Genomic DNA, 26,582 nt, shown 5'->3' with positions numbered 1-26,582 from the left:
AAAGGATCACACAAAGAATGTCACGGCCAGTTCTATATCATCTGATTCATGCAACGCTCCCTCCAGCTGTGCGGTCTGTTCTGGCTCATCAGACCCAACCAGTTCCTGGGTTTGCAGCCAGTTTAGCCAGTTTTTGCAGTGGTCTGCCCTTTCAGTCTTTTTGCAGAACCCATTTGCTATTCTCTACCTTTTCTCTTTATTTTGCTCAGGGCTGTGACCCTGATCCCTGTCTGTACCCTTTGTTTGCCAAACTAAAGCTGTTGCTATCCAAACTCTCATTTGCATCCTTGTTTGCCTCAGCAGACAAACTCATCTAGTGTATCCCAGAGTATATAAAGGTGGAATTCATATGACTTCTTACCTTTAAGCCTTTAATTAATCCTGACTTTCCTAAAACAAACACCTCTGCTCTTAAGTGTAATCCCTTTTGGGAACTAAGATTAAATGCGTCATTTATAACGAGCACAAAAGGAACCAAAGCGGAGGTATTCTTCCTCCAACAAAGGATCGGAGACCAGTATCTCTACGTTCACCCCTTTTTAATGTCTTGGGATAAGAGTCGATTAGATCAGAGCTAAATACTAAAGGAATTAATTAGGTGTCTGATGAAACTTCCTTTACGACAAACAATTGTATTCAAATTACCTCATAGTACTGCTGGAAAGGATGAATTACACAAAAATTGGACTCTGATTTTAGTTGGACGTGTTGTTTGTTTGTTGCTGTGTAAACATGGTGGAGGGAGGAAAGAGGAAAGACTAATACTGCAATCAATTTCTTTAATCACAAATCTAAAACACACAATTACAAAAATCTATAAAACGTATTAAACGTAGCATGTTTTTTAATAATAATTGAACAGGTGATACATGAACAGAATTGCAGTAGGATATGGGACTGGAAACATGCAGCAACCACTCTGCAGATTCAGTCGCAGGCATCTGAAATCATGGTCTTGGAGGAGGTATGAGGTCTTATGAGCCCTTTTCATTTGAATAATAAAAAAAGTGTCTATTCTTTTGCACAGAGCAATATTCTATGCAAAACAATGGACAGTTCATATTTTCCGTATATTCCTTAATTGCTTCTCTGTTGTATTTTCCGGCAGATTTCTCCCTAAAAAGACACAAACGTGAAATAAATTACACAATCATAACCTGATTGGTTTTAGGTTTATTTTTTCCTCAATTTTCTTTTAATTGCAGTATATGTACAGTATCACATGTAAAGGGTTTCAAGCTGCACACATGGTGCCTGCAAGCCATGGCAACACATCTGAGACGCTATCTGCTGCAATTACATGACTAATTATGGAATAAATTCCTATTTCAGATGAATTTGCTCTGGTTTCTGGAAAAAAGGAACTCATTTCAGATGGCAGGAACTCTGCTGCTGGTTCTTACACAACATGAAGGAGCCTAACTAAACCACAGGGAGTCTACAGAAAGTCTCATTGATCAGTGATACAGATACATGTGGTTAATGATTGATTATATTGATTACTTTGGACAAAACGTAATTGGAATGTTCAGCATGACGTTAAGCAGGTGTAATATATGGTGATGTCTGCAGAGGTAGCAGTGATCATCCAGCTAAAGAGAGGTGACTATGGCTGAGAAAGCGATTCAGCCTTGATGAGCGTTATCTTACAGTGCCCCCTTCTGGTCAGTCTGCAATTGTGGAAATCACAATGAAATGTTTTCAGTTAGTGGGAGAGAATTTAAGAGAAACCGTGGAACAGTAAGAGCTGGAGAGGCTGTTTGATGGAGGTTCTAGCAGTCAGATCATCTAAGCTCCTCCATCTGTGTTCCATCTCCTCCACAGACCTCATTCTTCCAGGCTGCCAGGCATAATGTTTCAGCGTAAACCCCAGCACACAGAGGCCATTCCTTTCTTTTTTTGTGAAGCCCGGTTGTGGCTTCTGCTCTAGAAAATGAACGAGTTGCTTATTCAGGAAGGTTTTAGGTTTCTCGGCCACTCCACTGCGCTCGGCGCCATGCAGGCCCGGGTTGTTTTCTAAGCATTAGGATTAAAATGTCTCCCACAAGAGAGCCAAGGTAATCTGAAAAAGGAATCTGAGACGTCTGCCTAAAGGGCTTCACCTCGAAAATACAGGGCTTGTTGCCTGTGTGTAGCCAATCCAACTTATTTAGCTTATTTCTATACATGTAAAAAGAAAGCACCGTTATGTGAGCAGTCAGGAAGCTTTCTGCTCATTTACACATGAATATTGAATCTGCGTATACGGAGGTAGGATTTCAAGAAACAGCTAGAATGACGGAATACATTAAAAGAATTGCTTATCAGAGAGTAATCAAATGTAATGCATGCATGCCGAATGAAATATGCATGACAAATTGGCTTTGGAGAACATAGAGCAGGCAGGTTCTCTGAACCTTCGCACAAAAGCTCATTGAAATTCCTTTCATTATCACGATGGCGGTGCAGAGAGCAGGAGGGAGGCAGACATAGAGAGAGATGAGTATCGTGTCATGACTCTTTATTACAGAAGAAGAAAAGCCTCAGATCGTATAGCGCTGAAATATGTAACACAAAAAAATCAAGCAATGCCACACCAGATGAGCATTTAGTCTTTATTTACAAATGTTACTGAATCAATTCTGCATCAATGCCATTCAGTACGACAGCTCTCCCCACGCAAAACCTGCTTAACGGTCCAATCTTTCATCCATCAGCAAAACTCCAGATAAGTGCTTTCCATGCAGATCTTTTCTTAAATATATATTTGAGATAATCCTAATAATATTAATTACTTCTCCCCCTTACAAACACAAAGGCACATTGACATAATGAGAATATCTCGTTACATTGTAATAGCACAAGACTCGGCGGAAAACGAAGCAGAAACGAGAGGAGACGATGACAGAGTTCCACCCAAGTCACACCTGCAGACTCTCCCACTATCCGTCTCACCATCTTCCCTCTGTCATCTCATAGACAGCATAAGGCTCGACTAGTTTTTCGCTAAACACTTACGAACTCTGGTGCATGCGCAACCCTTACGTTATATTTTTTTGTACAATTGCAATACGTAATACCTTATAGACACGTTAAAGATGCTAACGGCTTTGCAAGCTTGCCTTCTCGATCACACGCTGTAAAAAGTAGAAATATTAATGTCAGCGACGAATCAGCCGGGAACCAATCATAAATGCACTTATGTCCACCGAGTGTCCCAGCTGTTCAATTATGGCTGTAGTCTTCATGGGTTGTTGTCACAGGTCGTCTCTTCATCAATCTGCTGGAGTACAGTCACATCACATGGCAGTTGGCTGATTTGCTACAAAGGGGGAGGAAAAAAGGAGTATTACAAATTGAAAAAAGGCAGAAATCTAATCCTGATGGTGGTCATTTTGCACAAGGACTCACTTTTGAATCGCATGTAGCAGGTGTTACAGTAGAGCTGCTTGTTTCGTATTCTGACTTCAGCTCCGGCTTGAGATCCACCGAGGTCAGACTTACAGTCAATACACTGAGGGGTTCAGGAGAGGAAAGAGTTAAAAGGGTGCTCTCACTGCCAAAAAGTTGGCACAGTGTCCACATCTGAGAGGAGGAGTGAGGAGGACAAAGTGAAGGTCGTTGATCACACTCGTTCAGTCACAGGCAAGGGAAAGAGGAGGAGAAGAAGTGAGAGACAAAGGATAAAAGGAAGGATCACTGTTCAGGTTGAGGAGACAAACAGGTCAAACCCAAGAGAAGATCAAAGTTCCAGAAGTTCCAGGATGAATGGACAAACAGAGATGAAGGGTAATGATGTAAGCAACGTGTTGATAAGTTGTGCTTGTGGGTTTTGGCACAAACTGTAAAAGGATTAGGACTTCAGTCAATCATACCAGGTTAGTAAAAACAAAAGGTGGGAATAATCAGACAAGATTAGTCCTTGTAGATCGACCAGGACATGCTGCCGAAGTGCTCTTGGGCCCAACTCTCACCTTAAAACAGCTCAAATGATAACAGAGCCCCAGGGACTCGATGATCATGGCTGCTCCCTTTCCCAGCGGGTTCTCACAGAATGTACAGATTTTCCTGCCACTCACTGACCTGGATTACAGAATGTACAACTGTTGGTTGAAGCGCCAAGCACACACGCATGACGCATGCACGCATACACACACACACACTCACACACACACAGCTCAAAGACACGCGATCAATATATTGCTTTTATATATCGTATATGTAAGTACACACTGGGTCTCAGTTCTGTTCCTCACAAGCACCAACTCTTGATCAGGGACCAGGAATGAGACCCAAAGCTTTACATACAGCACAGACTATACATAGACGGTATCATGTTATATGCTGATACACATTTCTCGAATTGAGGCAGTTAGTTTGATCAACATCTGATATGGTGATCATCTCCATCAGCACACACTGTCAAATGTTTCATGCTTGTTTCTGCACGTTTACTTATTCAGTCGTCCAGGCATCTCAAATTATTACATGTAAATATGTAAATGAATGTTTTATTATCACTTATAGTTCTTCAAATGCTTCTTTGATGACTGGCAAGACTACAATATACAATAACATTATATATATACTGTATATGATATGAAAATGACTGACTGTATCATCTTTCCAGTATTCAGAACATAAACACTCTCACACAAACATAAACATTAACACAAACACATGCACAAACTCAACATAATAAATGTGCAAATGAAATTCAACAGAGTTTTGTGCCATGAGTAGAAAGCACTTCAGTCTGAAGGGAATGGATGGAGCGCAACAATCAAAACAAGACCAATATTACAATATGTTGGAGTCGTAACCGATACAAATAAAGATTTCCCTTCACCACCACCTCCAATCCATAGTTACGGGTTAATAATCAGTCAGTGGCTAGGTCAGCGATGAGCAAAGCTGGATTCTGGTGTGTGTTACCTGGTGTTCTGCTGAGGAGCACGTGTCTCAGACATGGGCTCTGGGGAGGTGGTGGGTGACGGAGAGGAGAGCGAGGGGGACGTGGACTGCCTGGACCCTGGGGACGAGGGGGTTCCTGCCCCGCCTCTGAGGGAGCCCATGGAGTAGGAGGATGGCAGCGTGGGTGGAGCCTGCCTCACCCCCAACCCCCCGGCGTGAAAGGGAGCGCTGCCGCCGGAGAACGCGGAGTGCGTTCGGCTGTAACCTCCTCTGGGAGTCCACGACGAGCGGCGGGAGTTGCCGTCCAAGTTGTCGAGCGACTCGCCTCTGCAAAGCCCAGTCACCAGCCAGCCAGCCAGCATGAGCCAAGTTAGTACAAGCATTCTAACAACAAGTCTGGATACCAACTGTTACTTCTGCCAATACTCTAATATTACAATACCCATAATTAGTATCAGCAAATTTGCCAAGGCAGAGTCAGACTGGTAGCCACACTGACACCAACACATGGGGCACCACTGCATTGCTCTCATGTCAATACACAACTTCAGTTAGTAGTGTGTTTAAGTAAACCAACCACCGTTGCACCAGTTAATCCTGGATTTTTACTCCCCATCCACACACTCATCGACACTTCTACACTGACACACTGCTTTGCACTGCGATCAGTGTTCACGTGATCCTTCGTCGCGTCTCTGCAGGGGTCACCTACCTGCGCATGGGGGCTTCGTCAGGCTCCTTGTTGGCGGCCATGGTGGCCGAGCGCTGGCGGATCCAGCTGCTGTCCGTCAGCAGCGGGGTTTTCTTCTTCATCTCTTTCAGGATCTGCTGCCGCTCCTGTTCAGCGTGAGACCCTGGCTGCTGGCCCTTTCTTTGGGAGTCACGCCATGACGCCTCGCCCAATCCGCTGTCCGTCACTGCAATATGAAGGGAGAGATAAATAATAGGGCAGGCGGAGGGAATAAGATACCGGGGAGATAAAAACAGATCAAAGCTGGCAATGAAAGGAGAAAATAGAGAAATGGGACAGAGGAAGAAATTGTGATGATGATATTCCACAAGTCTGAGTTCCTCTTGATAGATTTTGCTGCAACACGTGATCAGACATTACTTCTGGTGCAATTCATTTACGGGTTCAGAGGTGAATCAGAAGGATTAACATGCGACAAAACCCTGATCAATGAATACTGGTTGTACTGTAAATAATTTTCTGGTTGCCTGAGTGATTGGTTTATTGATTGGTTGGTGAGATGAAGTGTATGTTTTGATTCGATAGCATGTCGAGATTTTCTGATTGGGGTCGCAGTGAGATTAAATCAAATGGGTTTGAGATTGAGCGTAGAGGCGGAGCTTCGGGGGGCCACGCCCACCTCTCTCAGGCTGTCTGTATCTCATGGCATTGAGGATGTTTCTCCTCTCCAGCTCCAGCTCTGATGCAGCCCTCTCGCTCTGGGCATGTTTGTCACGAGAGCTCCTCATCTGCTCTTCCAGCAGCCAGTGGGCCATTCCCCCCGGCTGCACATACACACCTGAGGCATGGTATAACACGTATGTGAGCTTGGGAGCGGACGGGACCGAGCAGTATGTCAGGAAACACACACACATACACAAATCCAATGGCTTTTTTCGAGGGAGCCTTAAAGAGATACTACCTAAAAACATGAGCTGTTTTCACTCAGTGTGGATCATAGTGGGACAGTGCTGCCACGTCCTCTTAAAATGTGTAATGAGTCATAGTTGAATGGCCGGCTCGAGAAAACTGACCTTTGCCCTCAGGTTTGCCCTCCTCATCAAGCTGGGGAGATGATTTGGACTTTACCCTGTGAAACAAAATAGACAACATTGAATAAAGGAGAAATGAATCTTATTACAGAAGCTCTGTGCAGAGAATTAGATGAAGAATTCAGAGGAGATGAACTAGCTGTTGAATGCCGATGAGCAAATATTGTAACAAATGTGGAAGCAATGTTAATGACTATGAAGTTATCCACCTCATTACGCCGACATAATGATAGATTATTAACTTTACAAGGCACTGGTGGCTTGTTTTTGTTCTTTAGGTCAGAGGTCAAGAGACATTCTATTGCACATGTAAGACTAGCTAATGGAGACCAAGTCTGAGTCACAAAGCAATACAACCTAGTCCATAACTCTAATTCTAACAAATGATTTGCTCTTTTACTTTTCAAGTCATTTTAAAATAAGTTTGGGTTTGGATCCTGGAAAAGGAGAAGCTAGATGAATGATTCACAGAAACCATTTGAATTGTAATGACTGCAAATTGTTATTTACATGTTGATATCTATTTTTTGTGAATTTTAATCATTGCTTTGGGGAAGTTACCAAGTCAGAGTGGAGCTGGGAATCTCTTTTATTTATGATTATGTTTGGTTGAGTCTCAAGTCAGGAAATTTGTGATTGGAGTCCAAGTCAAGTCTGAGTCCACATCACTGCTTCTGGTATGTGTACACTTACTTACTTAGTGCACTTAGAGAAGCAATGCAGAGTGAAACATTGTGCTTAGACTACCAAACATGTGTGTTCTGGCCCGTACTAACCTGTCTGTGTGTGACAGTGGGGGCTGCATTTTGTTAAAGCTGTGAGACTCAGCAGCCCTTTAATGAAGGTGTGCAAGAAGCAATGACAAGGTTATGACACACAGCACATGCAGATACATTAGTTGGAGTTATGGTGATGCAGAGACAATAAAGCAGGTTATGTTTGACACGTTCACATGTTAGTGTAGACAGGTGGGTGGACAGGCTCACAACAGGAGCAGAGGCTTCACTGACCACTGCTGCTGCTGATGGAGAGCTCTCTCCCTCTCTCTGCGCTGCTGCTCCACCGCTTCCTGCCGCCTCCTCTCCTCCTCCCTCTCCTCCTCTCTCTTCCTCTGCCATTTCAGCTCTTCCTCCTCTCTCCTCTTCCTCGCCTCCACCTCCTGCCTCTCTCTCCTCTTTCTCTCCTCCTGGAGACGCTGAAGTTCCCGCTCTTCCTCTTCCCGTCTCCTTCTCTCCTCTGCCTGCCGTCGGCGTTCCAGCTCCTGCTCCTGCTCCTGCTTGTTCTTCCTCTCTTGCTCCGCCTGGTCTTCCCATAGAGGTGAGGGCCGGCTGAGGGGAGACAGGGGGGAGCGAGGGCTGACGCTGCGGCTGTTCACCTCCAGGCTCTCTGGCTCCTGGAGGAAGGGAAGGCGAGAAAAGAGGAAACACATGATGATGTTACATAACCCTGACCATTACTTCAACTATCACTAGACTAGAGGGAAGTGCAACAACAATGAAGCAACTGAACATGTCTCTCCATGTGACAACTGTTTTGAAATGTCCTAAAGAAGTTTCCTAGAAATGAAATCCTTTTCCTGGAAATCTTAGCGTCCTTCTGTTGGTTCTTGTTCTTGCCTGTTTTGACACGTGACAGGTTTTATAAGAGACAAGATGTCACACTAACAAAACCATCCATCTAGTTTAGCATGTAGGTAAAATAGCAAAGGGACTAAAACATTTATTGTGTGGGTAAACTTTATTGTTGTTTATTGTTGAGGCCAAAAATGATCTGTAATTACTGCATTCAACAGCATCAAAAGCCTTCTGAAATATAACGATCCTTTAGTGCCATGATGCAGAAAAAAAAGCAACTTCTTGGCCCTTAAATATTTTCCAGCTACACGACTTCTAGTTAGAATATTTTCTTGGACTACATAGAAGGTAAATAAATAAATAACTATACAAATAAATCATTTAGAAATGTGTTTACCGCCTGCTGGTCGACGCTCTTGGAAATATCCTGCTGAGCCTTGCGCCACTCTTCCTGCAGTTTCTCCTGGTCACGCTTATATTTCTCCTAGATCACACACACACACGCGTACGCGCACGCACGAATACATCACAAACATGGAGTCAATCTGCCAGATCGAATTGAACAAGTGTCTGCGAAAGGACAATCTAGTGGGACAACAAATAATTGAACAGATAGATAACGTCCTCATCATCATTTCAACTTTAAGTTCAGCAACATTTTATCTTGCAGTCCTGAAAGTTGAGAAACCAAAAGAGAAGAGAAGCTTTGCCCAGGGCAGGAAGTCTCTCTGGCACATCACAAAATCAGGCCGGTTAACCAACGGGGAATAAGAATGGAGAAGTAACCAACCTTCCTCGCTACATCAGCACTCTGTTTGGATGCCTTTGATCTCACTCCAATAATAGAGCCTCATGAAACCATTTTAAGTCAGGATTCTACAGCAAGTGTGTTAGATAGTCATCAGATGCTGTATAAAGTTTCTGTTCTCAGTCGCATAGCAGGGAATAATGAGCGGGACAGTGCATAATTAGGTTAAGTCGCCTGTCAATTTGCTGCTTTGCGCCTCATCTCACTGCCAGATGTGACACAGAGCAGCTTTCCAGAAGGGTGGCCAGGGTCACGTTAATTATGTGAGGTCGCTTTCATTGGGTCTTTCCATTTCTGGCTTGTCACATAATCACTGCTCCAGAGGTCTTATCTACCTGTAGGAGGCGCTCCTGCTCTTTCTGCCACTTCTCTTGCCGTTTGCGTTCGTCCTCCGGGTTCCAGGACCAGCGGTTAGAAGGCGGAGCGATCGAAGGAACAGAAATCTGAAAACAGACAAGATACACATGGAATGTAAACACACTTTCCTAAAACGGCTTATATTATAAAGGGTTGTCAGGTTAAAACTGTTTCTCAATTAATGGTGCATATATTATTTCTCAATGTTTTATAGATTAACACTAAACTGCTTTAGGCTGGTATATGTTCTCCTTCATCATCATTACATTCAGCAGGATGACCCTCCAAAGGTCTTTTCCCACTCAGCAGCTTGTGGAAAACCAGCTGCAAAGCATCTGACCCAAAACAATTTCATACATATTACACAGATTTCCATATTCTAATGTTCATGTAGTGGCTTGTTTAAAACCCTGTCAATAATTTAAAGTGTCAAAACAACAACAAACTGAGTCACTTCCTTTTGCCTTTGCTGCATCACCTATGTGCACACTAAGTGAAAACAAAAACCGTCTTTTTAAAGCCCCTCCTAAAGGCTTGGACATTAACGCGCAAGGACAAATCAAATATTGAAGTTCTTGGCCTCGTTCAGGGTTTGGTGCTGTGACAGGTTCAACATATTCATGACTTACTCACGTTCACACCTGCAGACCCCGATAGCCTATTATTCTTTATTAAAATGGAATCATCAGAACTCGATGACCCACATCTCAATGCCTGATAAATTAATAAAAGAACTATTAAATATTAAGCCTTTAATTAAAACTTCTAAGCTTCTTTTGCAGCAACCACCAACCAGCTTTGTTCTCTCTTTGGCTCCGGCACTACAGCTCACTTTTACAAGACGCATGGGAATGCAGACGAAGATACAGAATGTAAGGAATGAATTTGTCTAACATAGATTATGGTGTAAATATTTAATAATGTGGATAATGAAACCAAAGTATCAAGCTACAGTTTTTCCCCGACACACTAATGAATGAACTAAGAAACAACACTAACACTAATGAAAAAGGGAGGAAACTTAACTGACTATTTTTTTTTACATCTGGGTTTTCAAAGGTAGAACAAAATACCAGCCCTCTTACATAAGCTCCCTGCAATTACTGGATTCCTCTTTAGACAAAACTGATGTCACCGCTCGTGGGATGATCTCTGCCAGTCTTTTTTCTGGTAGCTGAGGTAATTTGCGGAAGAAAAAGGCTTAAGAAGCAGACTGAGCCCGACTCTGAGGGGCACGACCGACTCAGTGCATGTGAACTGCTTCATAATGGACCTGGGCTTGGTAATGACTGTGGGATCTGCTTTCAAATACGGTGACATGGTAGATGAGACAAAAAAATAGTACTCACATCTGATACTGCAGACTCTGATCCTCCTTGGAGAGAAAGAAAATCACCCAATAAATACTTGTGGAGGCAGAGCAGTGACACACACTGTACGTATATAACACATATAACCTTGAGGTGATGTATCGTATCAGATCAACACAAAGCTGCAGGTTTATTAAAGGATTAACCCCATTTTTAAGTCAAGTGCCAATTCATCACTGAAAATTACAGTTGATACCACAACAATAATTGATGTTTTCAGCAAGCATTGGGCAGCAAAGATCTTCAAATTACATCCGCTGGGACGTATTGAATGAATGATGTTTACATTTGCACAGCAGACCAATACGTGAATAAAAAACTGAAATAGATATGTTGATTGTGAGATCAAACAAAGAAACTATACACTGGAAGCATGCACAAGATGCACACACACACGCAAACACACACACACGCAGAGCAACCGGGGTAAAAGGCAGAAGGTAATTCAACGCATGCAACAGGATGCATTTATCGTCATGCTCAGCAAAGTTGAACCTGGATAACACACAGAAACACCACCACATCTGGATCGTGTGGTTGGTGCAGAGTCTGACATGCTGTGCAGCCTTTGGAGAGGAGTGTTATGGGTTTCATTTCTGTTGTATCATTGATTGGGAGTATAAATTAATTACACAGAATAATAATGGATTTGACATAGTTGGTCAATTCTGTGACTTTGCCTTTCTAAGGGCTTTAACACTGAATGAGGAGGAACATTCACATCTAATAAGCTACATCAATTGTGGATCTTCATCAAGGTTAGTATTTCTTTCTCTCATGTCTTTCCCTGCAATTGGCAATATATTCTATTCAATCTGTCAAATGTAATATTATTTTCTAGTTACCTTGACACCTTACGCTGATTTTGAGGTTATTTTCTCTTTTGTTGTCATCATGAGACATATTTTATTCATTTCCTCAAAACAAATACATCCACCATAATGGAAAACATTGCGCTTGTGTGTCCGATCATAGACTAGGTGACGTTTGATTTGGGACTGGATCACGATCTGGATAATAATAATAATATATATAATTATATTACAAACATGCCTTTTTGTGTATGCATGTACTTACATACACAATGTACTCTATACTAAATCTTCACATCAAAGCTATATCCTATGAGGTTATATATCGTAATTTGGTTGTTTTAATATCATTCAAGTATGACACACCTGATGTAGTGGTTGTTGCAGAGCACATCATGTTTTAGCTGCTTTTGTCTGTCTGCTGGCAGGATAACTCAAAAAGAGATGGATCGATTTTCCGTAAATCTTTTGGAGGACTATTACAGATGAATGAATAGCTTCAAATATTCTAAGAGGTGTATCCATGGTGATGAAATTAACTTACGTTAATACACAAAATGTACAAAGAAATGCACGTTTTTGATGTTGTGTTCAGCCTTGGCAGAGGTTTGCACCCTCTGCATGCTTTGTTGTTTATTGTAGCGACTTGGATTGATTTGAAGACTTGGCTGACATGTATTCATACTACGCCTGATGAAGATCCAAGTGAAAATGTGATGAGTTAAAGTGATTTTTGATAGCCTTGCTTCATTTTTGCCTAAAGGAAGATCTCTTAATGTGTCTTAAGAAAAGTTTAGAACCACACTGGACTCTCTTGGCTTAGACAGCATGTCAGCGTTCCAGGTTGTACCAGGCGAGGTGAGATCACAGCACACTCAACCCTGTTTACCACAGAGGTAGACCAGCGCACTGACACTGGACCCTGAGCAGCCTGGAAGAGAAAGGAAGGGGCCCAGCACAACAGTTACACCAGACTGACACAAGAAAAAGCAACAGCCCTAAACTGAGCCAGGGCAGAATCCCAAAGTCTCTATTTCACAATCAGCTGACAACACGCAACTTTTTCAATTGAACATGAGGTCGAGACTGAAAGAAACATGCAGAACAGATAAACCCTCAGTGGAATTCAGAGGGAGAAAAACACAAAGCGCCCAGCCACCATATTGCTGTACAGGGAAGATAACCTATTATTGAAAGACACACTTAGGTCAGCGCTTTTTACCTTGTTCAAAAAACTCTGACCTCCGTTTTAAGTTTTTCAAAGATATGGGTTCTGACTCTACATGAGGAATAGAAAACAGGACACAGTGAGGTAAAGTCGAGGAAAGAAACATGTTGGTTTCCTTAAGGGAAAAACCACTTTATATTACAGATATCACTGCACACTGAATTACACATGTTGCACAAGATAACATTCTATCTGGCAGTTGTGGTTCAAAGCTGCTGGATTGGAATGCTGCTTAGTCTTAAAGAGGTTTTGCCACTCACTCACTCACTCACTCACTCACTGTCAAGTTGCTTATTCTTCAATTCTGAATCAAAAGTGAGCAACACACTGGCTTTGACCCTCTCAGAGTCATTCACACCCTGGCCACACTGGAGTCCTGTGAGAGTGATTTGAATCATTAAAGCGCAAACTCCTCTGAAACTGGTGGTGTTAAGGAATCCATCTATCCATCTACAGATTCAGAGTGGTTTGCTTATGCATTCAAGTGTCTATAATGACTCCCACGTGGCTGACACGTGAATCTAACAACATGGCCCGGGGTGTGAACACCTCTCAGAGGATACGTGGATGAGCGGCCAAATGCCTTCTTGAAATACTAAACAGCAAATCCTGTAGTCTTGAGCTACCACTGTAGATAAACACCAAACACCTGAATTACTGAGGACCTTCATAGGCACAAAGATGATTTTTGTTTAAATGTACAAAACTATTGTCCAGCATATCTACATGTTTTGTCCATCAAAAGTTATTACAGATTTGTCCATTCCGTACAGCATTCACAGCCAAAATCTACTTCATAGCCATTCTGATTGGGCTCTGTGCTTTTTACCTTTGTTTCTCATGGTCACTGGCTCATTACGAAAGCCTCCATTAACTCCGTTTGTGGCCACATCCTGCAGGGAGACACAATGGAATTAGACCAGCAATCATAAATTTGTATTCCAGAACAGAAACAGAGCAGAAAGGAGCATCTCTTGCTAGTTAACCTGAGTCATCCTGGGTCACTTACGATGATGGGGTTGGTGGTGACCTCATTAGTTTTCAGTGGCTCCATGAATGTCCGCGAAGTGAAATTCAAGCTGGATTTGACAGAGCTTCCATCAGAGGAACCTAGAAGTATCGGATGATCCATACTGGTCAGATTGATGGTCTTATGGCTTTTATATGGCAGGGAAGGTTGATTTCTGCCCCAGGCTGCACGCGGTCAATGGAATGGCAAAACAAAATTTGATGTACATGTGCATGTGTGCACGTGTATTACATTTGTAGCTGTATGTGCATATGTGAAACATTTGACAGAGATTTGTTTGTTTGTACCCGATACCTGGAAGTGTGTGTAAAGCAGGGGATAAGGTTTGCTGTTATTTTGTTATCTTAGAGAGCAGCAGGGGATGAGAGAGAAACCACCTTCCCCAGCCATGCACACTATTAAAGCTATTCACAAACCGGCAACACACCCACTGGCCTGTAAATATATAAGCACACAGGGAGGCTTGTTATCTTTGCAAGGTGGCACAGTAGGAACAAGTAAGCCTGTCAAACTAACACCAGGGAAAACAGAGCAAACAGGGGAAACCACATTTGCACTCAGAGGACCGTGAACCTGAGGTGGGTTAGTGCTCCGAATCCACACAAAGAGGAACGCTGAAGAGTCAGAACAGTGAGCATGAAGGATGGATGAAAGGCAGAAATAAAAGGGGAAAGAAGATGTAAAGAGCAGAAGTGTGTACTCAAGTCCTCTGTCAAGTTTTCCCCATTCAGACCAGAGGAATTGTTACGGAACTTCCACTGTCACAATATCATTCATGGATGATTTCACAATATTTTACGGACCAATTTGAGGTGTCAAAACTGTTTAGCAATGCAAGCAGCATAAGCAGCGCTGTCAGTCCAGGAATGCAGCACTTTAAGTGGTTCAAATGTTTCATTCTCTTTCAATCTCTCTCACGCCATCACGTGCGTAATTATTCAGGTGACTCACTGTTCTTGCCCCAGCGCCTTATATCCATGACCAGGCTGCCCTCCTGCAGAGCCTCGTCCAAGTGGCTCTTCCAGCCTGTGTAGCTCATGTCTGCCACCTGGTGCCCGTTCACCGTCAAGACCTCGTCGCTGGGCTGAAGTTGGCACATTTCTGCCGGGCTGCCTGCACGGGACAGAGTAACACAAAGACACCTGATTCTATCACTCCTGTTACATAAACACTCAGAGCAACACAGAGGAGCAACACGTATGATTTTGTATAACAGGACAAGACTTTAAGGTCCCAGAAACTGAACTTCTCATTATTGAACTGACAGTATGAGACTGTGTAAGTATTCATTATGAAAAAAGATTATTGATTTGTTATTGAATCATATCAATCCATTTCAATATATGTCCTGTTAGTTTGTCCCAGGTCATATTTTAAAGCTCATCACGTGTTTTCAATGCAAAATCTATATCTGCAATCTAAGTAGTAACAGTGTTTGTTACGCCTATAACCTGTAAAACCTATCATGGTCTGTGCCTTCATTTGGTCTTTACGTGTATGAATCGGTGATCACAATAAGAGTTTTGATACAAACAACAAAGAAAATGCTGGAAAGCTGTGTTATTCACTGATATTTTTACTTGCTCTACTAAATAGGTGGCATGCAGTAATATGGAGGTGGGTAAATCTAGTTAGAAAGAGAGGCTCAGGCCCAGCAGATCTGACCCAGATAGGCTTGGTGGCCTACATAGACCTGGCATCGCTGCTGCAGTGGGCTGGATGTGGAAAACCTGCTGAGGACCAACCAGAAGTGGCTGTACTTTCCAATATTATCGCTCTGACCGTGAACGCATCTGTGTCTGTGTGTGTGTGTGTACCTGACTGGATAGACGTGACGCGAGCCCCCGTGGAGTCCCAATCCGCCTGGAAGCCGAAGTCTCTGCTGCTGTTGGGCTTCTGGTTCAGGCTGATCCGCAACTTGCAGTAGTTGTCCTAGAATCAATGAAAATCTGAGGTGAAGATGCTGGAACATACTGTACTTGTAGAATGTCTCCTTCATCACTCAGGAGTGGAGAGGTAGAGCGGTACAGGCTGCATGTCTATGTGAGAGAAGGCCTACTTTGGTGCAGCCCAATATATTGTATTTTAATTTAATTTTTCGGGCCATGTACATATAAACAACCTGTCTTTTTGCGGAGGTATTCAGTTAAATATTGAATGTTGTGTTTGCTTCCTCACAAAGTACCTGGCTGCTGTCTTTGGCCGGTGCAGGAGTGACTGCTGGGGCTTCACTCTTGACCTGTGGAAGGACAGGTACGCTGCTCAGAGTAGAGGTCATGCTCTTCCCCTTGGTCTCTCCCACCTCCTTCTCCTCCTCTTCATCTTCACTGCTGTGGGTGGAGCTGGATTGAGCCTCGTCCTCAGAGGTCATGACATGGTGATAGCGGCCCGGCACAGATGACTTCTTGGAAGCATCCACGTTGCCGTTTACGCGCTTGTAAGGGTCATCCATCTGTCCGGGAGCACAAAGAGGAGAAGGTTGAGTGGAATCAGAATTCGGAATGAATAAAATATGGCCAGAGTAATGATAAAAAAGAATAATCTGTAAACTCAAATCATTGAATCAAGTGACTCTTCAGAGATGTGAATTATTTCCCATTACATAGTGAATAAGTCAAGGCTGAAAACAGCAGCTTCATCCTTTATTCACTAACAGAGTAATCAGATCAGACTCATGAGTATACCGCTAAATAAATAACACTTAACAGAGCTATAAACCAAGACCATCCAGCCCTCTACACATCCTTCATCCCAACATACTGCACCGGTGCTGGTTGTATATAGCTGCAGAACAGTCCGGTACTCACTGGCAAGGTCCGGGGAAGAGAGGTGATGCGGGTGGCCTGAGTCCCAAAGGGCCTGGGCGTGACAACGGCGGAGAGACGCGAGCCATCCGATCTCTGGTAGCTCCTGGGGAGGGAGGCGGAAACCCGAGACACCCCGGGAGGCTTTGGTTCCATTGAGCTGCTCTGTGGTTGTTTGTACAGGGAGCCAGAGGAAGGGGCCTCCATCTCAGTCTGTGTGTCCACCAAAGAGTACCTGGGCTCAGGCCTCTTCAGCACGGAGCTGATTGTGGAGACAGCTGTGGAGATCTCCTCTGTCTTGGTTCTGCTGGTGTAAGTCCCCAAAGGCGCAGCTGTTGGAGATGTGTGTGAGCGGGGGCTGCGCACGGATGTGTGGCTGGTGGCAGCGATGGTGGTGGTGGCGTCGTTTCTGACAACACGATCGGCCACGATGTCAGCTACTCGTGAGGTCGGAGGAGAATCTGCCCGGCCTGTAGCTGTGGAAGCAAAGGGGGGCTCCTCTTCTCTCAGAGCCGGAGCGGAGAAGTCAGAGGAGTGATACGGCGTGTCAATAGTGTAGCTCCTCTCTGGGAAGGTGTGGGTGCGAGGGGCAGGGACGGGGCTCTCAAATACGTCCCCGTCGTCCAAGTAAGAGAGAGATCTGAGACGGCTGCCCACACTCGTTTTTCTCCTTGTCTCCCTGTGACCCAGACAGATGAGGAGAGGGGGGGACAGGGTGAAGATGGTAATTGGTGAAATAATGCATAAAGGGGATGAAAAGGGGGAGAGTTCAAGGGATAATTACAAAGGGTCAGGAAATTAGAGTTGAAATGAGGGGGAGAAATGGGAGCACAGGTTGAGGAGGAGAGGGTAGAGAGAGGAAAAAAGGGGAGGCAGGATGAGAGATTAGATTACACTTTCACACTAACTTAAGCCACAATTACACACAGTCTCCTCATCTCTGCCCTCTGCAAGAACAAGACTGTGTTTAGACCATGAAATGAATCAGTTCAATTTTCCCTTACTGGTTGCTGCTGCTGTGTGTGATCTCCTCAATCTTCTCCCTTTCCTCTTTCTTCTTCACGATATCAGAGTTGACACTCTTGCGCCGGTTCTTCCATTTGGTCAAATCCTGCACAGAGACAAGTCTAAATCACCTCATTTACCGTTTCATTACAATGCGGCTGAGGCGGGCTGAGGAGTCTGGTTGCACTCCATGGCTGGAGTGAATGGGGCGAAGTTGAGAAGGAGAGAGAAAGACAGGAACAAACTAAAGGGCTACATTTGAAGGTGTTCTATTTGTGTGCTTTAGGCTCCTCCCGACTCACTTCCCCTGAGTATTAGGCACTGTGTGACCTAAATGCTGCTTTAAGGCTCCTTTATTTTACTGTGACACTATTCAATCAGACTGCTGACAGACTCTCCACTATCACAGAAACTACACTTTATACGGATTATATTCTTATTGTTGTCACTTGTACCTTGAATAACCCTGATGAGCATGACATGTGACGCATGTATGATGTGAAAACTGCACCACTGTGGGATAAAGTTGCACAAAAGTTGCAAAACATTTCCTCAAATGAGTGTAATTGAGTGTCTTTCTTCTAATATAATTTTGCACGGTTTCGGAGTATTAATGTGATGATTCCTACCATTCCTACCACAGACGTTGGGAAATGAGGACAGTCCCTAGCCAGAGGGCAGCACTGCACCAATCAGTGTCTGCCTCTGTCTCTATCTAAATAGCTCTCCTTTCACCCTGTGGCCACAGACTGCGCCAGAACACCTGCTCTCCCTTGTTGTTGCTCTGATGCTACAGATCCAACAGATAATGTGCTCATCCTCCATGTCAGGGAGGTTACGTTCCCCGCGGCCCTTCTGTCGGCTTGCAGATAAGTAAGGAAAGCTCAGGTCGGTCGGTGATGAACAGGTAATATCACCACATATCTGTTACTCACATCCTGCCACTTATCCTCACTGTCCTTTAACTGCTCACGGAACTTCTGCAGCTCTTCAAAGCGTTCCTGGCGGACGACGCCGGGATCGACCTGGATGTCGCTCACTGATTTGCTCCTGTCGACAAGAGAATGAACAGATGAGAAAGGGTTGAGATAAATCCAGAGGACATTGAATGCAGCACCGGCCAGTTGTTTATAATTCAGGCAGGAAAAATAAGGAAATGGTTAAAATGTTAAGATGCAGCATTTCTTTTTGTTATGTGAAAAAGAGCTGTGAGAAAGCAAATGTCACACACATACATCCACCTTACATCTCCCATTCATATTTATAACACTTATGTGGAGAATATTGCCGGTTCCCAAGTGTTAGTTTGCAAACACAACACAACCGTTAAAACCTGCGGCGTGGAAAGCTCACTGGGTTAGAAACACAAGCTGTAGTCATCATCCCCAACATGTGAAACAACAACATCACTCAGGGACGATGGATAAATCCGCTCTGTTTTCACTCACCTGTTCCAGTTTAGTGTTGATATGAGTCGTGTGACAAGAGCTCAGGGATTTAAACTGAGACCACAACAACACTGGGCACACCAGTTGCAGTAGATGACCCCACTGTATTGCTATTGTATGCATCCTTTCACTTTGTGGCTTAGTCAATAGAGCTTTATGAAGCGATGGAATCCCCTCCCTCCCTTCCTCCCATCCAATTTGGTTCGATGCCATACAATACACAATGTTATGTGTCAGCATTTATCAGTTAGAGAGTGAGAACAGCGGCACAAAAGCAGGAGGCGATGGAGTGTAGGAGGCAGGGCAAATGCAAACGTGCCACATTCCTGGGAGCCCGTATCAACTCACCCGTCGCTACCGTCTTCTATTTGGTGCAGTCTAGGAAACCAGAGAGAACCACACACACACACACATCACATTTCTGCAGACAGCGAGTCTCACTTTGGACTGTTACAAGAGGGACAAGAGTATAGAGTCAGCCGGTTAATCCCAGATCAGCTCATCTTCAGGTGAGCTTCCAGGATAAACAGGATTCCACAGGTTTTCACTACGGGACGTTAAGCTGTTTATTTAGGAAGCTCACAGCTCAGTATCACCTTTCCTTGACCCTGAGTGTGGAAACGTGCAGACATGTATCTTTCCTCAAACAACACAGCCTTTCTAAAGACTTGGAGATGATGTCATTAGAAACGAGGCTTTACACACGCAAGTGAAGTAAATCCAGATGGCCTTGACTCAGGTTAAATGCTGGCTTTGTGTGTGCCTGTGTGCATGAGTGTGCGTGCGTTCATGTGCAAACACTACAGTGCAGATTTGTGTTCATGTTACTATGGAGCCCAGAAGTTTCATCTTCTTTCAGAGCCATGAGGAATTTCCATAGGCTTTCATTCAGGCGAGGCAGCACTTAATGACTCTGCTTGGTACAGTGTGTCCAGCACATAGCCTGGGTCATATTTGGATATGGACTTTGACTTTGCATGTCAGTGTGACATAAACACGTCCGTGTACTGTCGGTGCTATGGTAACGCCAGGAGACAGACAATCCAACGCAATACAGCAGAAATCCATTAAGCCTGCGGTTTTCTTTATTAAGCTCAAATAAAATGTTCTCTATTCAGAGGCAAACACAATCAATCATAGAAAAACAAAAATAAAACAGTTTCTGAGCCAGTGCCAACGTATCTAATACCTGGCAGAGCGGTGGCAGAATTCATGCAATGTTGTTCAAAATTATCACTTCTAAAGACAGCAGCAGTAAGTTATGTGTTCAATCTAATACCGTTATGCATCAAACTGTACTGAATGACTCATGTGCAAAGCGTTCATTATCGTTATCAGTTTGCTGATTGGAAAAAAACTTCTTTTGCAATTCCGAGATAACAACAAGCACGTGAAAGAAGAGTTTCATGTTGGTGTTGAAGTCAGTTTGACTTGCTCCACTGCAGTTTATGTTCAAAGAGTCACGACTGATCTGTGAATGTGAAAGGCACATCAGCTCTCAGGTGGAAAGTCCATCTGTGACTGTGGCGGTCACAGGCTCAGTGCTTTGCAGGCTCGTCCACGTAAACGTCAGACATGAAATATCTCAAAACTCATATGCCACCAATGACCTCTCACAGAAACAACAGAACACCAAAATGTGCAACAGGAACTAACCTACAGAATGAACACAAGCAACTGGTACCATTAGAATCATTTCTTTGATTTCAGAAAGGCCAGTGTTTCCACCATCAGCCTCTTCTTATACTTGAGCTGACTGGCTTCCCTGATAGCCTGCCACTTATGCAGATCACTTTCACTACAGGAAGTCGGCAGTAAGGGAGTATTCTGATTGGCCGATTGGCTCTGATTAGAACAAACTCCAAATTTCCGGACCAGCATGTCATCTGTGGTGGGGTGTGTTTCCATGTTGACCACATTCTGATTATTTGCTGCACTTTTCTGGGTCAGAGGACACGGCGGGCACAGCAGTCTGGCCTGGAGTTCAGGGGGCAGAGCCCAGGGCTCTGGGATGGGCATGGGGGCATAGTTATCAGGGGCACCTGAGAGCTGTAGCTGAGCCTGCTGGGTTTTCTCCTTCCGGTAGACCACATCATCCAGCTCAATGTCAGGGTAGAGGATGGCTTCCTGGGTGCTGCCTCGCTCCTGTGGCTGGATGATGATGTTTATTTGAGGCTCAGAGGTGTATTGACGACGTTTGCCGGACAGCCGAGTCTTCATGGTAACCAGGTCTGGATTGGAATGGAAGGCATTGCTTCGCCTGGTAAACATGTCATCATTATCCAGGTCAGGAAAAATGCTCTCATAATCAATGTGGTCTGGGGGCTCGCGGGGGTCTTGGCGCCCCAGGAGAGGCAACTTTGGACATTTAATCAATTTGGGACCTGAGGTGGGGTCCACCGGGGCAAATGCTGTAGGGGGGCTTTCTAACAGGAGGGGATGCTGCTTGGGGAGCTGTGGAGGAGTGTGTGGCTGAATGTGAGGACTGGAGGATGAGCAGAAGGAGAGAAAAGGACAGAGAGGTGATGAGTGCATGCATGGGAACTGGATCAAAGAGCAAGAAAAGGAGGAAAAGACTAAACAAGCAGCCAAAATGGTGATATTTGATTCAAACCTGTTTTGGTCAAATGCAGATTGTAAAGTCAAGCTGATAGAAAATAATACTGTAATACTTACAGCTATCAAAACTATTCTCTATAATGGGCTGTAATAAAAAAAGCATAATGCTGAAAAACCAGCATCTGTTTCATTAAGGTGCAAGCAAGCTGCTGTATCAGGCGTGTTAGGGCTCCAGTCAGTCACATCTGATCATTAGTGTGTTAGGAAGCAGGAGACTCTGATGTCTCCCGGTCAATCTGAAGGTTCTAAAACACTCCTGCATTGTCACAATCGTGCAGTTGTATCGACCTTTTCCCGACAACAACGGCGCTGTGGGCGGAGGCCTCGTGTGTGAGGGAATGAGAGGGAGGGGGGCCGGAGGGGGCAGGGGCAGAGGAGAGCCAAGGACTGGTGTCACAGTCAGAGTCTTCTGAGGAAGAGCCCGACTTCTTACGGCTACAGGAGCGAAGGGAGGACGAAGAAATAGGGGACAGAAGCAGAGACAGGGTGAAAGGGAAAGTTAGAAAGGAACATAAGTAAGGCAAGAATCTAAGCAGAAATGCATTCAACAGAACCGGAACACCAGAATTTATGATTGAGGTTATTTTGGCATGCAATAATTCAGTAGAAAGTGTGATATAAAAAAAAGGTTGAATGTAAAATAAGCAAGAAAAGACAAGTAGCAGGGAAGATTCTACTTTAAGAAGGTAAAAGATTTGCTCATTGTGTGTAATAAGTGTGTGGATTCTTGGTCACACTGGATTCTAATGCCCTCACACACCTGAAGCCTTGCATCTTCTTGTACCATGGTCTCCTCTGAGAGCCCATTTTGATCTTCTCCATGTGAATGTCTTCTTCTGGAGTCCAGAACTTAGGTAAGAACTTGTTATAGGACTCATTTCCAATAGGCTGGGCTTTGACGCCCAGCTTGCGGCTATAGAGGTCATCTTGGACCGGGTCAGCGTAGCCCGTGTCATCATCCTCATCCTCAGAGTCATTGTACATCTCCCTGAACAGGCTGTCGGCGGACAAGGCTCGGCGGTCGTCCACCCTGGCGTTTCCCTGCTGGGGGGCCTGCGTTTCCCCACTGATGCTGCTCGAGAGAGACAGCCAGTCATTTGTCAAAATCATTTTTCAGGCACGCACGTGCAGCACACCAGTCACACGGACACGAGCAAGTTCCTCAAGCACAGTTATTCTCTCACAAGACTTCACGCATGGATTAACCAAACACTGCAAGCTCAAATCAAACCCAAACTGCAACGAAGGCAAAAAAATGGATGTCTGCTCCTAACATCCAGAGGGAGCAAATGAAGACTCACTGAAGCAACAAATCAAACAAAAACCAAAGAAATGAAAGAGAGCAAACTGAAAAATGTCGAGCTCTGTTAGAAGCGGCACACTACAACCACAGCGGTTGCTCATGGTTACGGTTGAACCATGCAAACTAGGCAAGAGAAGCACTTTCTCATTTCCTCTCTCATCAGACAGGCATATTCGCTTTGTTTTCTCTGACCTGAGGCAGGCCACATTCTGTTGCGGAGGGGCATTGGGAGGCACAGCGACTTTTGGCCGGGGACTCATACTCCCCCCGGCCACTCTTCCCTCTGCCAGGGGACTGATGGGCACAGCGAAGTTGGCAGGGGGTGCCGGGGAGGGGCTGTGGAAGCGTCTGCTGGCCAGGTCGTCCAGAACCAGATCGGGGTCAGGTCGGTCGGCGTCAGAGTCGCTGCCGCTTTCGTACTCGTACGCCCACTGCAGAGGAGCCGAGGGCAAGGCGCTCTGGGAGTCTGGATCGTTATCGTCAGAGTCGGGGGAACGCCTTGTTTCACTGAGGTTTGTCATTCCACAGCCAGTCACAATGACAAATGACCACAGATGACAGCACCAACCGATCATTCGCAGACAACACAACAACACCAACAGCAATAAGATGACAATGAATAACCGGCTACAATGTGAGAATCACACATTTGAGGCAGAAACCAGGGATTGGAAACACATGCATCACTACATGTCTCCATGAATCGGCTCAGATGAGAAACAACACGTGTAAGAACAGAGGGATGAGGGCACAGGTGTGAGTGCTGTGACGGTACCTGGTGAAGGTGCCGTCGTCCTGCGTGAACACCGGACTGGCCCAGCTGCGCCGGCTGTCCTCATTCCGGTTGTCGGCCCGTTTCTTCCTGAGCGGTGCGGGGACATAGCCCGAGGGTTTGTCTTGACTGGGCAGGAACTGGTTAAACTGGGTGGCGGTCTTGGGCGTGATGGCGGCCGAACGGCGGTAACTGAGCGAGTTCTTGTTCTCGGCCATTTTGAAGAGACAGTCTGCCTCGGTGTCGCTGCAACAACCTGGGACATGGGCGAGGAGAGGGGAGAGCAGGGAGGACACAAAGAGGTTTCAGTGAAGAAAGAGAGAATGCCAGGGAGGTCCAGACGTGAGGTAAAGTAGTCAAAGGAGTGTGTGAGAAGAGCGGAAGAGCGAAGAGGGCCGCTGAGGGGAGTGTGTTGTGTGTGTGTGTGTGTGTGTGTGTGCTGGCATGAGTGTGGAACTGTAACAGAGGGGTGCTGGGTGTGGAATGGAGGCTGCCTCATTTACAAGCTTGTGCAGAAAAAGCTGTGGAATGTCTCACTGCACCCTCGCATCCTCTTGGAGTGGACAGCCGCAACACCCCGGAACGCCCTCCCTCTCTTTCTCTCTCTCTTTCCCTCTCTCTATCCAGACATCCTGAGCTTCTGTCTTGAAACGGGATCACAGGGGGATTTTGGTATCGATACGTTTCTCCTTCCTGAAGGGCTTTGTTGCATTTCCAGAGAAAACATTCACTTGTAACAACACACCACTAGATGGCGACATGCATTTGTTTTCACACATGGGAGTTAACTTTCTGGCTCTGACCCCGCACAATATTTGAAGTTTCTAGACGGATGAGGTGTATTATAAATATTTGCCAATCATCTGAGAGAATCGGAGCTCTCTGAAGATGGATGACCTCAGATCTACAGCAAGCAAGGATGAACCCAGCATCAACAGGGTTAAAAAAGTAAGAGAGAGGGAGAGCGAGTAAGAATTTCACAAAAACACAAAAACATCCAGAAAAAACATACTTTTGGTTCTCAAACGCCATCATGTGAATTCAAGATTTTAAATAAAGACAGATGTAACAACAGGATACAAAGAATTCATAAAGGTTTTGTAAGATGTGCAAATGTGTGTGTGTGTGTGTGTGTGTGTGTGTGTGAGTGTGTGTTCATTCATGAGTGTGTGGGTGCGACCGGTATGAACGTCTCCTACCCTCGCAGCTGCCTTTAAGGGTGGTGTCAGATGAGATGCTGTGGGGTCTGGAGCCCACAGAGTCCAGACTATCCAGGGAGTCGTCTCTCCTGTGTCTGCCTCCTCCGCCTCCTCCTCCTCCTCCTCCTCCTCTCAGTTGGTAGAGCTCCTCTCGCTCCGAGTACCAGCTGTCTCCAAAACCGCTGTCTCGGACGTTGCTGCCTTTTTGACTGGACGATTCCTGGAGCGCCTGCCACACACATACGCACGCACACACACACACACACACACACACACACACAGGGACGCACAAATGCAAACCCACGCACAGCCAGTTAGTTATCTCCCCTGTGTGTGTGTGTGTGTGTGTGTGTGTGTGTGTGTGTGTGTGTGTGTGTGTGTGTGTGTGTGTGTGTGACTAATGGCAGAGCTCCTAATCATCTGACTGCTTCACACTTTCAATTGAACCTTATTTCTAATCTGATTAAGGCAATACATTCATATTATTCAACATCAAAGATCGAATGTGATTTACAATCGTTTCGAAGCCATTAAACAAAGATCTGGGTTCACTATTCAGCATGCAGCAACATCTGTGTCTGCAGGGACGCCTCAATCAGAGAAAGGGACCTCTCTGACCGCTATGACATCACAGGGGTCACAGGAGTGTTTGAAACCTCTCCCAGAACTTTTTACTGATTTCAAAGCAACCATGTCTATACTGTCACTTCAGCTTTCTTGTCATATTTAACACAAACAGGAAGTAATCATTGAGGTCAGTTTCCATCATTTTGCACAGAGCCCAATACAGCAAGAGAAATATTAAGGAAGTTTCTTTCTGCCAAATAGTGCTCCCCAAGACAGCAAATCAATGTGTTCAAGCAGTGAAGTTCCCCTTTAAGCGATAATGACATTCTGGTGATTCCATCCATGTGTACTGTGTCTTACGCTGCACTGTTGCCGTCACTGCAGTATAGACACAATCCTACTATAGTGTTCATGTAAACTTAATGTCAGTCTGTCTCTCAAAACAAACAGCGCTACGGTCTATGCACCCATGACAACTATTTATTGCATGGAAAGCGGCGCGCTGGGGCACTGCACATAAACACATAAGCCAGCCTGAGACCCACTTTAACCAGCGTGGTTACAAACAAGCAAACACTCCAGAGCCACTTCCAAAGAAAATAATTTTCACATCTGTGATCCACTGAATCCTACCGCACAATAAAAGCCTGCTAACTAAGCCCAGTCTAACTCCACTCCCCTGAACTGGGATTATTATAGCAAAACAGACAAACCATATTGCAAACCAACTGCTATTACTGAAAGTCCCTGTAGTCAGTTGAATTATAGACGTCTTGAACACTGTCACTTATAAATCTGCGCAAAGCCAAAGTGCTAAATTCAACACTGGCGTGACCGCGGCGTTGGAGTGAGAGGCTTCTTCAAAAAACAGATGCGGCTATTTTCAAAATCAGACGATGCGAACTGTGCACCCTGCTGCAAACAAGATTAAAATAGCTGAGTCAAGGGGATCAGGTCAGTTATGACTTAACGTAGCTTTTGGTTTGGGTGTCCAGCACCCTGAGGCCCCCC

General features: G+C 44.9%; 2 protein-coding genes across 9 annotated transcripts in view; both read right to left on the bottom strand.

Moving 5' to 3' along the window:
• Positions 1-2,580: 2,580 nt before the first annotated feature.
• Positions 2,581-26,582, bottom strand: part of lmo7a (LIM domain 7a) — a 45,990-nt gene continuing 21,988 nt past the window's right edge. For 2 of the 8 annotated variants that reach the window (XM_076165718.1, XM_076165722.1), the window contains 24 exons: positions 25,005-25,233; positions 23,809-24,061; positions 19,460-19,489; positions 18,599-18,713; positions 17,663-17,769; positions 16,662-17,337; positions 16,040-16,306; positions 15,672-15,786; positions 14,806-14,967; positions 13,834-14,018; positions 13,654-13,717; positions 12,819-12,875; positions 10,764-10,789; positions 9,393-9,500; positions 8,647-8,733; positions 7,686-8,068; positions 7,452-7,508; positions 6,658-6,713; positions 6,264-6,422; positions 5,606-5,810; positions 4,915-5,220; positions 3,954-4,062; positions 3,391-3,493; positions 2,581-3,301 (listed from right to left, as the gene is read on the bottom strand). In XM_076165718.1, the coding sequence (XP_076021833.1) occupies positions 3,279-3,301; positions 3,391-3,493; positions 3,954-4,062; positions 4,915-5,220; positions 5,606-5,810; positions 6,264-6,422; positions 6,658-6,713; positions 7,452-7,508; positions 7,686-8,068; positions 8,647-8,733; positions 9,393-9,500; positions 10,764-10,789; positions 12,819-12,875; positions 13,654-13,717; positions 13,834-14,018; positions 14,806-14,967; positions 15,672-15,786; positions 16,040-16,306; positions 16,662-17,337; positions 17,663-17,769; positions 18,599-18,713; positions 19,460-19,489; positions 23,809-24,061; positions 25,005-25,233 (3,882 nt within the window). In that variant the 3' untranslated portion in view covers positions 2,581-3,278. The remainder of the gene's footprint in view (positions 3,302-3,390; positions 3,494-3,953; positions 4,063-4,914; positions 5,221-5,605; positions 5,811-6,263; positions 6,423-6,657; positions 6,714-7,451; positions 7,509-7,685; positions 8,069-8,646; positions 8,734-9,392; positions 9,501-10,763; positions 10,790-12,818; positions 12,876-13,653; positions 13,718-13,833; positions 14,019-14,805; positions 14,968-15,671; positions 15,787-16,039; positions 16,307-16,661; positions 17,338-17,662; positions 17,770-18,598; positions 18,714-19,459; positions 19,490-23,808; positions 24,062-25,004; positions 25,234-26,582) is intronic. The other 6 variants (XM_076165721.1, XM_076165725.1, XM_076165723.1 and 3 more) reach the window with 6 other exon arrangements.
• On the bottom strand, positions 18,720-22,432 carry LOC143012543 (LIM domain only protein 7-like). The gene has a single exon (XM_076165727.1). The coding sequence runs from the start codon at positions 21,644-21,646 to the stop codon at positions 20,804-20,806; it is 843 nt and encodes a 280-aa protein (XP_076021842.1). The 5' UTR covers positions 21,647-22,432; the 3' UTR covers positions 18,720-20,803.

The sequence above is a fragment of the Genypterus blacodes genome, unplaced genomic scaffold (assembly GCF_046128005.1).
Source record: "Genypterus blacodes isolate CSIRO-AG114 ecotype Tasmania unplaced genomic scaffold, CSIRO-AGI_Gbla_v1 ptg000148l_1, whole genome shotgun sequence".
Classification (NCBI taxonomy): Eukaryota; Metazoa; Chordata; class Actinopteri; order Ophidiiformes; family Ophidiidae; genus Genypterus; species Genypterus blacodes.
Note: the sequence above shows the minus strand (reverse complement) of the source record. Positions and strands in the feature narration are given on the sequence as shown.